This window comes from Octodon degus, unplaced genomic scaffold, assembly GCF_000260255.1.
Source record: "Octodon degus isolate 3935 unplaced genomic scaffold, OctDeg1.0 scaffold00055, whole genome shotgun sequence".
Lineage (NCBI taxonomy): Eukaryota > Metazoa > Chordata > Mammalia > Rodentia > Octodontidae > Octodon > Octodon degus.
Window position 1 is genome coordinate 9,428,249 of NW_004524631.1, and position 12,405 is coordinate 9,440,653.

The 12,405-nt window shown below is 35.3% G+C and overlaps 1 protein-coding gene across 1 annotated transcript in view; it reads left to right on the forward strand.

Moving 5' to 3' along the window:
• The window catches only part of Zbbx (zinc finger B-box domain containing), a 147,842-nt gene that overhangs the window by 77,899 nt on the left and 57,538 nt on the right, over positions 1-12,405 (forward strand). The window contains exons 10-13 of the mRNA XM_023717811.1: positions 646-769; positions 9,194-9,303; positions 9,673-9,773; positions 10,964-11,043. Coding sequence (XP_023573579.1) covers positions 646-769; positions 9,194-9,303; positions 9,673-9,773; positions 10,964-11,043 — 415 coding nt within the window. The remainder of the gene's footprint in view (positions 1-645; positions 770-9,193; positions 9,304-9,672; positions 9,774-10,963; positions 11,044-12,405) is intronic.

The following is a 12,405-nucleotide window of genomic DNA, read 5'->3' on the forward strand; positions in this document are numbered from 1 at the left end:
GCATTTGTTGTGTTTTGTTCATATGTTTGTAAATATTTTACTTTTCATTATACATATATACAAAAGAAACTTTATAAAATTATTTATGACATAGAACAACAACAAAAAAGACCTGTGAGTCTGCCACCAGGTGATAAAACAGAATCCAACCAACAGTTCTGAAGAGTGACTTTACTTTGGTAGACTAGCAGAAATAACCTAAGTATATAGACATTAATTACTGTGTAGATTAAATTTATTAAGCACAGATGTCTACTCCAGGTGCCACTCCACTTTATTTTCCTTTTCTCAGAATGCATAAATATTATTGACAGTGACTATAATGCACATGTGTGTGTTTGTGTGTGCGCACGGTACTGTGAATGGCCTGCACAGTATTTCTTTTTTCCACTCAAAAGAACTAGTTGCTTTGAAACAAAACTGGGGCATCATGAGATCCTTTCTTATCAAGGTGTTTTTGAACAAAAATGGAAAGTCATTTAATGCATCAAAAATATTTACCACTATAAAATTACTTCAAAATAAACTTATTACTTTTATATGTAAAGTCAAAGGACATTTAGCAGTGATGGATTCTGTATCTTCAGAGAAGACAGGGTAAGTTTTATACCTCATTACATTAATTATGCACATTTTTTTTCCTAGATTCATTGGAAGAATGTGAGGTGCAAACTAACTTGAAAATTTGGAGAGAACCTATAAGCATTGAATTTAAAGAAGACAGTAGTCTCTCCTACATGGAAAAATTATGGCTTAAAAAACACAGGAGGTATATTGTGAAATTTTAGTATTATCATAAAGAAATGTAAATATCTTATATTCTTTGTCGGACATGTCTCTCTGCAACAATTTCATGTTTTTATTTGCATACATAATCTGAAATTAATATTAACTCTATCTGAAGCTTCTATGATTCCAATAAGAATTTTACTTAAATTTATTATTGTGATGCTTCAGTAATTTAGAATTGTCTTGAGAAATGGAGTTTTGTTTTTGAGAAAAAGACATAAATATAGCATCAAATTTAAGAATAATAATAAGCAGTACAATAAATAGATCACTTTGAAGAGCTGTTAAGATTTTACATTATCCTAAACTTTTTAACATTTTTATCTTTATCAGTACATGTTTACAGTACATATAATTACATGCATCATGGGGTCTGTTACATGTATATAACACATCTTATTTTTACGTCCCCTCCTCTCTTTCCATCTTTTATTCACTATCCTATTTGCAAAAGTCTACCTTGGTTTCCTATTATCTATCTTTTGTTTTTCTCTTTATTTGTTTTGGGTTTATTACATAAGATAAACCATGTGTTGTTTAAGCTGGTGTATCTGATTTATTTTACTTAATATTATAATCTGACAAATCACTTGTCATCCTAAAGATGATTCAAATTTATCTTTCTTTATAGCAGAGCAGTTGTTCACTGCGTATATAAAAACTATGTTTTCTTTATCCATTTATTTGTTGGTGGATGTTATGGTTTGTGTCTAGCTGTCCCCCCGGAGCCTCATGTAGTCATGGGGTGGATTTTGGAGTTTGTGATTGATTCTTGGACCCATGCTGGGATTATGGATATAGGTGCCCTTGGGGAGATAATCTGCATAAAGATGTGAAGAAGAGAGACTTGCTAGAAGCTGCAGCTGCTGCCCCTCCTTCTTGCTCTTTGCCTTTGCTGCCCCCATGAATTACTGCTGTCTGGTATGTGCCATCCTGCCTTGGAGCCAGCTGAGTATGGACTGAAACCTCCACTAACTGTGAGCTAAATAAATCTTTACTTACTTAACTTTGGGTGTCAGTTCTTTTGTCCCAGAAGAGGGAAGAGTAACTGAGACAGTGGACGTGTAGAATGCTTCCAGATTTTTTTCTATTATGAATTATACTGCCATATTAACTTAAATAATTGACAACCTACTGTTAATTGGACCTTATCTTGATAAATTGAGCGATAGTAATCAAATGTGCTTCATCTAAAGACAACTATTATATAAATTGTTTTCAAAATTATTAAAATGTTAAAATTAAAATTAAAAATGAGCACAAGTTATAGTCTTTTTTATTTTAATACATTTAGTACAGGGTCTACAGAGTCCCACTACACAGACCAGACTCGTAGTGATCCTCCTGTTTTCAGACTCCCAACCACTAGGATTACAGGTGCGCACCATCACGCCCAGTCTCAATTGCTCTCTCAGCATGCTACAGGGGCGGGACTGGCACGGCATGCTGGGGATTGAACCCCAGTTCCTTCATCTACCTAAGCAAGTGCTTTAATCAGCTGAGCTATCTGGGAATTTGCTCCTTGTAGGTACATTTAAAGGTGATAAACTCAGTTTTAGAGAAGTTCACACTTTATGCTTTCCAATTGCCTAGAGAATGTGAGAAAATACAAATTCTTTAGTAAGACTGAAAATGGAGCCTAAGGTTTGGTGTTGTTGAACTTCTGTTTGTTCCCTCTGTGATGCTGATGGATGATACAAGCTCTAGGCCATCAGTGGAGGAGCGAGGGGAGCAAGAGAGCTCTAGAAGGCATCTGAGGAGTGGTCATCCGGCCCTTTTTTCACCTTCACTCAGAGCCATCTCCTGACCTGGCCCATTCTGTCTTCACATCATTTCTCCCAGTGAGTTTTGTGTGATCTCCATCCAGTTTCTTGGTTGCAATTGTACCCATTATATCCACATGAGTAAGTCTAATTTCTCTTGTCTATAATACATTTTAAACTTTTAAAAGTTAGTCCACTTCAGGGCTAGCCAAATAGTTCTGCGGATTAAAGTACCTGCAAGCAGGCGCAGGGGCCTGGGGTTCAATTCCTGGGCCTGCCGCGCCGGTTAGGCCCCCAGGGCTTGCTGAGACAGCAATTGAGACTGGGAGTGGTAGTGCGCACCTATAATCCCAGCTCTTGGGAGGCTGTAAACAGGCAGATCATTACAATTCTGATCTAGTAGTGAGACCCTGAACACCCTTTAGACCCTTCCCTAAAATACAAAAACAACAACAAAAAAGTCCACTTCAGAAGTTTCTGTTCAATAGATTAATATTTGCACCATCTTCCCCCTTCAACTGAATCTAATGTGGCAGATTTATTTTCTTTTAATTTGAAATAAGATACAGAAGAATATAAAAAATATAGAATTTATGCATGTTAATTTTTCAGCTTTTCTTAGTAATGCATCTTACACAATAAAGGTGAATTTATGAGAATAAATAAGTCAACATTAGCCAAATATTGACTTATCTACTGAATTTATTGAATTTTATCAGTGCTTTCACATATATTCTCATCTTGCTCCAGAATCTGACCCAGGATCTTATTTTTTTTTTTGTCACCCATCTATGTCCTAATCCACTACATTCTTTGGTGTTCTCCAGTCTTTGTTGTTTTTCATGACCATAACATTTGAAAAGTACTGGACAGATTTTTTCATACAATGCACTAAATGTGGACCAAGCTGATTGTTTTAAGTTAGATAAAAGTCGTGTGCTTTGAGGAAGATGACCAAAGAGAGGATGTTTCCTTAGTGCATAAAATTTTGGGATGAGCATGTTAATCCTCTTATTACCCATGCTTTCACCTTGATCCTGCAATTCAGGAGGTGCTCGCCAAGGTCTTCCAATGTAGAGCTATTGCTTTCCCTTTACAATTAATATTTAAAAGTTAAAAAATATTTAAAAGTTATATTTTAGAAGGTGCATTTGAATGACACAAACACTGTGTTTTCTTTTGATTCTAGCTTTAGTGAGTAGATTGTTGCCACAGCAGTTATTACTCTCCTGCCCCAGTGATGATTTTCTGCGGTCCTCAAAGAAGATGCTTGTACTGGCTTATTAGTTGGCTTATTTAAGTAAACACATGGATATTTATTTTTGTGGTGAATATCTAATATATGAGTGAAATTGTCTCCACTTTGGCCATTAAGGGCTCTCTGAGGTTGACTCCTCTGTTCTTTGACTAGTTTTTATTATTCTGTGTTTGTTTTTTATTGGCTTGCTTTGAATAAATATCTCCTTGTTTTTCTTGCACTGGATTTTCTTGTCCCAGCCTAGGAATCACAACTTCAAACATTTCTGATTCCTCTTATTGGAGAACGGTATTCACAAAACAAGATCTGGGCACTGTGTGTGTACCACTGTGTTCCGTGTCACAAATCAGACTTCTTTTAGTACCTTGATCAAGCCCTGAGTAAATAAATGTCTAAACTTACTTTTCCACCTAACAGTTCTGGCGTCTGTGTAAACAATATGAGTTTCCACTGATAGTTCTGCTATCAAATGAGCATTGCACGGTTCCTTTAGCATATTCCCTTCATTTACTTGAATTACCTTTCACCTGCAAAAATCTTGGTTTTAATCATCTGTGATCATCAGTTTGTTAACTGAGATAGAGCTAGATGTAAGTAGTCAGGTATAGGTAGATAGATAGGCTTCAAAATTAATAAAAACATTGTGAGAAATGAAATTTCCAATCACAGTGTTCATGTGTAGTGGCTTTTGTTGTTAGCTTGTAGTGTCCAATTGAGACCTTGTTCTGCAGTATAGCTCATAACATCATTTCTTTTGAACCTTCTTAGGGTGTTTATTCCTTTCCTTGGTTTCTGCTCATATTATAATTTTAGAATTTTGAGTGAATTTAAGGGGTAAATTCTGTGGGTTTTTACTGGTTTTTACTGGTGCGAAGAGTCATGTGTCCATCACAATACCAAACTAAGCAGGATCATCACCTCCAACACTCTCATGTGCTTTTACTTTGTTAGTCAACTTTCCTTCCCCCAACCAATGTCAAGCTTTAATGTGCCTTCTATCCTTAATAAATTTGCCTTCTTCTGAAGGTCGCATAAATGAAATCTTTCACTGTGCAGCATTTTGGGCCCTTCATTTAGTAAAATGCTTCTAATTTTTATGTATGCTCTTATACAAATCAATAGCCATTCGTGTTTATTGTGGAATGTTTTTTTTTCATTTTAGTAGTACCTAGTTGCAGTATATAATGATTACACTTACTGTGGAGATTTAGAATATACATATAACTCATTCAATTCTGTTTTCCTCTTTATTCCCTTTTATTTTTCTACTATCAGATCCATAAAACCTTATAAAGTTAATTTTCATATGCACAGTTACAAGACTAATAGATCAAAGAACATATGAAACCCATAAGGTAACTGTAAGGGTGGACAATGTGTATAATGTCTACCTTGACTTCCAGTAGAGTTTTATCATTGTGCCTGGTTGTTCTCTTCTTATCCTGAAGTACCTCCTGTTGGTTTCTAGTTTGGAATAATTACAACTAGGCTTCATAACTATGTATTTTTCATATATTATTGATTGGTAGGTAGAAAAATGTATAGATATATTTTTATATGTGCTTGTAATCCTCTGCACAGACATGTAGGACTAGAATGGTGGGTTACATGGTAAGTGTGTGGTCACCTTTAAAGAAGATACCAAACTGTAGTGACTGTTCCATTTCTATTTCCTTCAGCAGTGTGTGAGAGTTGCAGTTACTACTGATTCATCTGGAACTTTCAATGTTTTTGCCTTTTGTTTGCCAATTAAATAAGTATATGTAATCATGTTTCTATATAATATATGTGGTAGGATTTTAAGTTAGTTCAGTTACTACTTTGGTTATTCCTCTGTAACTAACACCCTGGCTATCAGTATCTATTTTAAAATATGATGTCCATAGCTCTTTTTAATGTTTCAAACTCAGCAGTGTAGGGTTGTTAATTGGCTCTTTATAGTTTAGCAGTTAATACATAGATGCAATTCCAAAGTCTTCTATCACTTGTGGATACCTTTTAATATTATATCATGCTGAGGCTCTTATACAATAAAGGAAACAGAACTTTCAAAATTAAATGGCCACCATCATTGTAATTGGACTCATCTAAGAAGCTCTCATCACTGGTATATTGAGTCCTGAGTTATACTTAGTACTTACTAATTTATACTTGGTACTTACATCTTTTTCTAACAAGAAGGAACGTTTGTAACCTTTTTGACTGTGGATATTTATTTGCATGTGCTTGTTTACTTTGAGCTGGGGTCTTCTTATGTTTCCAGCTTGTCTGAGCCTGTCAGCTTCAAGTGATCCTCTTCTTTTAGCTTGCTAAGTACTTGGGATCTCAGGCTCCCATCCTATACCCTGCCTCAAAGCTTCATTTTTAACAATTTTTTGAGTATTGATGTTTGATTATAGATTAAATTATCATAGATGTTAGTCTTTTTCAACTTGTGTACAAATCCCAAGTTTACCCTGCACTTTGGATGCTGTGCTTCAGAAAAGTTTCCCATGTTGATAGTCAGGACCATGATTTCCTGTTTGTTTATTGTCCTGTTTTATAAAAGGCTTGTACATATATACCCTAGTGCCTTTTTGTTAATGTGGATACTATTTTTTTAATATATTTTAACTGTACACACTATATGCGCAATGGTAGATCTTCCTCATCCCATCCTTAGTGAAATATAATTTGAAAACCTATAAATTACATATAATGTCAGCTGAACCTCCAGTCCAACAGGCTAAAAGATGCCAAAACATGAACTCATAAGGAAATGTAACTGTAGACAATCAATATGCTTCTTTCATTTTGGTGAAAGCTGTGGTTCAAGGGTACATCTAGGTGATCTTTGCTTCCTGATTGTAGAACTTTTTATCTTGCTCAGACTTTGGTTAACTCTGGTCTTAGATTTTCTTTAAACAACATAGTAATTGTATATCTGGCTTGTTTAATTTATGACTTAATTTACTGATTTCTTAGCCAAGAAAATACGTAAGTGCCCATGAACAGGCTGAAATCATCCCTCACCCACATCCAAGCACACACAAATATTATTCAAACTTAAAATAGAAGGAAATCCAGTTATTTGGGGCAATGTGAAAGTTTTGTACACCTTATTTCTATACTTTCGAGAAATTTTTAAACCTGGCAAATTTCATGGAAATAGAGACTTGGGGCTTGAGGAGAGAGCTCAGCAGTCTAAATGCCTGTCTGGCAAGCACCAGGACCCTAGTTTGATCCCTAGTACCACATGGAGTGCTGACCTTGGACTGGCTGTGGTGGCACTACCTGTAATGTCAGTGCTGGGGAGTCTGAGGCAGGAGGATCACTATGAGTTGGAGCTGCATAGTGAGACCCTGCACCAATTAAATAAATAAATAAATAAATAAATAATCAAAAAATAGAAAATATAGATTTGGAATTTTATGGACAGTTGCTTGATATCTGTCTCCCCTTCTCTCTTTATTGCATATAACACTGCTCATGGAAACACCTGGGACAAGTCTTTACACTACTGATTCCTGGACTTAACTCAGAACTGACCTAAAAGTAATGTCTTTCAGAGTGGGCATGAGACTTCGTGCTATTGCTTGATCGGCCACTGTAATGTAGACAGCCTGCCTGACACTGAGTCACAGCACAGGCTCGGAATTGCTTAGTACATGTTTACCCAACTGTGTTAATCAATACCCAACAAATATCTTCTAAATTTTAAGAAAGAGAAATATGGTGAGATGAAACAAACTTTTTTATTTGGCAGGACTTAATAAGAATTCAGTACCCAAGTCCAAATATCCATAACCTAGACTGAGTTCATTTATTATCCAATTTTGTTTGTTCAAATGGAAAATTACATCACTTGAAATTTTGTGCTATAAGTTCTATAAAATACTGAGTTTAGACTACATAATATATAGGACCCTTTAAACTCCAGTACTCCAGGAAACATATTCTGTAAATCTTTGGTAGAGGGGCTTTACTCCAAATTAGAGAAATGCTTTAATTTGTCATAAAGAAAAGTAGTCTGAGTAACAGCACAGTTGATCACGTGTATGCTGAGTTACTAAAACAGCAGACCCAGGACAAACTAGATGGCAGTTTGGTGACCAGATGTCACTTACATTTGACTTTATAGATTCTTAGATGTCACTCTTAAGTTTGTTAAAGCATAAATTTAATTAATTCATTTGATATAGAGCTGAATTACAGGCATGCACCACCACGCCCCGTTTCGGGCTGGCACGGTGAGCCCTGGGTTCTGGGGCCTGCGCGGCGTGTGGTACTAGGGATCGAGCTCAGGTCCTTGCACTTACCAGGCAGGCACTTAGACAAGTGAGCTATCCCCCCTTAAATTTTATATTTATTTAAAGCATAAATTTAAGTCTACATAAGTATTCTGACTTTATCGCATAGATCCGTTCCATCTATTAGGAAATACACACAGCCAAAGACTTCCTGAACTGTGCCACAGTTTCGTGCCTCCCTGGCTTGGGGGACAGACTGCTTGCATTCAGATTCCTCTTATGCATTTGCTCCCTGAATGACTTCGAACAAGGGGGGTTACCTTTGCTTGGTCTTGATTTTATTATCTGCAAAATTAAGATAAGACTTGTGCTTACTTAATAGTTTCTATTAAAATTTAATGTACCAAAATTAGAGCAAGGTCTGGTACATTATAAGTTTTGGATTGATATTAACAACGAATATCATTAAGATGAGCTGTTTTTTCATCTGGGCCTGCATGAACTCACCTTGCCTAAACAGCATGTGTAGCTATTTATATCATTGATTAAATGTAACCTCTTTCCCTAGTAATCTGGGAGTGCCATCAGGAGCCAAACACACACCTTGTCCTCAGACATTCCTTGCACTTCATGGACTCCATCTGAAATGGGTTGCATTTCTCCTCACTATTAATTATATAGTAGAAGTCACAGCCAGAGCACCTTAGTATGTCATGGTGGCCTATTTTATTATGCAGCTGATATGGTGGAGGTATAAACAAATGTCTTCAAGTTCCCTTGGAGCTCATCATGATAATGCAAAGGTTGTAAGATAAAACACAAACTTGTAAATTAGCATTTGAAACAGCATGTTATTTCTCCTGGACTCCATGTGGCTTCTGAGAGAACACTGACGTCTATCTTCACTTTGATTTTCATCTTAAGCAAAGAACAGTAGGATATGTAATTTAAAATCTTGTATGATGCCCAGTTGACTTGCAAAGTTTTTAAATCCATTAAGATTTTGTGACATAATCATTTTCTCCTGTGAATTAGATGCACAGTTATGATTTCATCATTAATTTTGTATACTCACTTGTACAACAGATAAATCAAGATTATATTCAACAGATAATGTATCTCAATTTTTTAATTATGTCTTTCTTGCTTTACAGAACTCCACAGGAGCAGCATCTGAGCCTGCTTCCTGACACGTCCGTGCACCCACGTGAAGCTAGCAGTGGGACCCAAGGCCTCCAGAATGGAAACGATGGCGATAGTGATGGTGAGCTCAGCCTTGAGGAGAGCCCTTAAAACTCTCCTCAAGGAGAGTTTATTTAAAATTGTGTATAGCAAAATTATTGACTACAATCTGCTTTTGGTACTCTTCAAGGTTTCATTCTCAAGCTGAGTGTGTAACCCTTTATATCCCAATCAATATCGTACATACTGTCTTCCCATTCTCTAGATTTACTTTGCCTCTAATTTAAAATAGTGTTAATTAAAAATTGAATGCCAAGGCATTGTGCGTTTAACTGAACCAGGGAAATGGATAGTATTTTCTTGTATGAGTAATATTGGTAATATTATTTTAAGAAAATAATCAGGTAATGGATAGCCTTTGATGGCATTATTTTCTAACTTTATTTTCTAGTCGAGGAGGCCAAAGTACAATACCCAACCCTTTTCCTGCCTGTAGAAGAATTAAAGGTAGAGAGACCTGAACCATCTCTACAGATAACAGAATTAGATGAGGTAAGTGAATAATGACTATTTACATTCTGTAACTAAGAGAAAATCCAGAGTATACAATTTCCTATAAATGTTATTGTTAAGAAGATTTCTTTTACAATGGGACCATTAAAAGAAAATTAATGTGTTTGAATTTAAACATAGTGCTAAAAAGCAGAACAGTACACTTTTAATGTAGACACTGAATTTGTGACCTAAATGTATATTGTTCTGTTTTTAGAGTCATGCAGTATTAGAGGTGAGAAAACATTTCCTTCTGTTAATTTGTGGAATATATTTTGATGTTCAGTTAGCTTATGTTTTGATGGAGTTTGCCAAATAAAGTACAACCTTGTTTCATAGGATCCATTCAGTAATAATTAAGATCAAATATATTTTCCTGAATGTTCTTTAATATTTTCTACTTAAAGAAAGACATTGCACTTAAGAATTAAGAAGGAGTTTGCTGCAATTTGAGCCTGAACCCCTAGCACATATCACGGCAGTTATCTAAAGCCAGAGGCAGCCAGAGCCGTAGCTGCAGGCCAGTGATGGTAAGACTCTTAGAGCTTTCAGTGATAACAGGCAGCCTGCTGTGGTGTGCACACATCGGTGCCCACCACTGCCGAGGGTCGGACAAAGTCACCGTATGTCTGACTTTTCCAGTCCTCCAGCAGCTGTATGTACCACTGCTTGAGGTTTCTTTCGCTGTGGGTGCCACAGAAAATGAGGAAAATGCAGAAACTACCTCTTAAATGAAATGCTGCTCTTTTTTTGGTCACCATGCTGTTCTGCTTAGAAACATTTGTGGTTTTTTCCCTGTATAATTTTGAGGTATTGAACATATTCACAGTCAAAAACATACACAGATACACACATGACCTATTCATTAAATGGTTGATGCATAGAATAAACTTGATACGCAAGTCAGAGAAAAAACCCTCTTAGTCACTAATCTACTTGACTAGTAGTAAGGTATCAGTTGTTATTGTTGGCTCTTGTGATAATTTTTGTGACAAGTGGAGTGACAATCACACGCCCTGAAGACACAGTTGAATTTGGTTAGTTCTTGTAATGCTCGGACATTAGGAGATACAACCACAGCAGTCACGCTACTATTTGTTAAGATAAAGTACCATAAATATCGCCTTTACCTATTTAACATATAATAAAGTATTGAATGTATTAATATTGTGTAAAATACATTTAATAAGCCTTACGAAGAGGAATTTGAAGAACCAGGAAACCTTGTTCCTTACAAAGTTGAATTAGCGAATGCAGACAGCCAGCTTAGGTAAGCGGTTTCTAATTTACTTGGAATATTTATTAAAATCCAGGGCCTGGGGAGATAACTCAGTAGAATAAGTGCTTGCTTGGCAAGCACAGGGTCCTGAGTTCAATCCTCAGTACTGCAAAAAAAAAAAAAAAAAAAAAAAAAAAAAAAAAAAAAGTAAAACCCAAACACATGGGATTTGTCTGTTTAAATGGGAACTTCACGATTTTAAAAAATGTGACTATAATATAAATTTATATAAGTTATATTTAAATTTGTGTTTGGTAATTCATAAATTATAAAATCATGTGCACTGTTACATTTGTAGTTGTGGCTAATCTATAATTTAATATTTTTCTGAATTAAATAATTATTGAAATCTATAATTTAATATTCTTCTGAATTAAACAATCATTGAAATTTTGACAAAGTCTGATATATTTTATATGAGCTTTTCTCTTTTTCCAAAGATACTCTTTTGAGCTTATGTTAGCTTGCTATGAGTCCTGAATAAATAGTTATACGGAGGGTTATGTAGATTCTGAAAAAGCTCCTTTACCGAGCACTTCTTATGTAGACTTTAACATATGATAAATTGATGAAGTGATGGTTCACTCTATAACTGTTTTGTAGAATTTTTTATTGTCAAAATAAAACTATATTTACTTTTGTCAATTTGTAACGTTAATTTCCATGCAACACCTGTTCTTTTTGAAGATTTTATGTATTCAGGCTCTAAGGCATTAAATGTTAGTCTACAATGAAATGAAGTTAGGAGTTAAGAGCGTCTGTTAATGCTTTGTTCCAATCAAGTTGGACCTCCTTTAGCATTTTACAACACGCACTCTGGGTGCATGTACTCAGGTAGATAGAAGCAAGTGCGCTCTTGCTGGTAGTATTGGCAGGAGGTAAAGGAGATAACCTTCTAGTCCACAGATGAGAGGTTCATATTTGCTACTCTATGCATAAGGAAATGAAAGACATTTTTGTCTTCCAATTGGATTATTTAATATGTCTTATCACACATCTTTAATTTTATTGCTCTATATAATGTTAGAGAAGTCATAGAAAGTTAGTAGTTATGGTGACACAGTAGTTTTACCACTTTTGACTTGAAAGTCCCTGTAGAAATATCCTAACTTTAATTCCTTCAAGGGATAATGGGTGATAAAAGAGAACCCTTTTGGTTAAATGAAACCTATGAATTTTATAATGGAACCATATATATTGCTTGCATAAATATCAGGTATTATTAAGTATACTACTTAATTTGCAGTTAATTCTTTCATCATAAGTATGCTTATAGAATAGTAATTATTATTAATAATTGAAATACAAAAATCATATGCTACCATGTAATTCTATTCAGTTATACTAAATTAT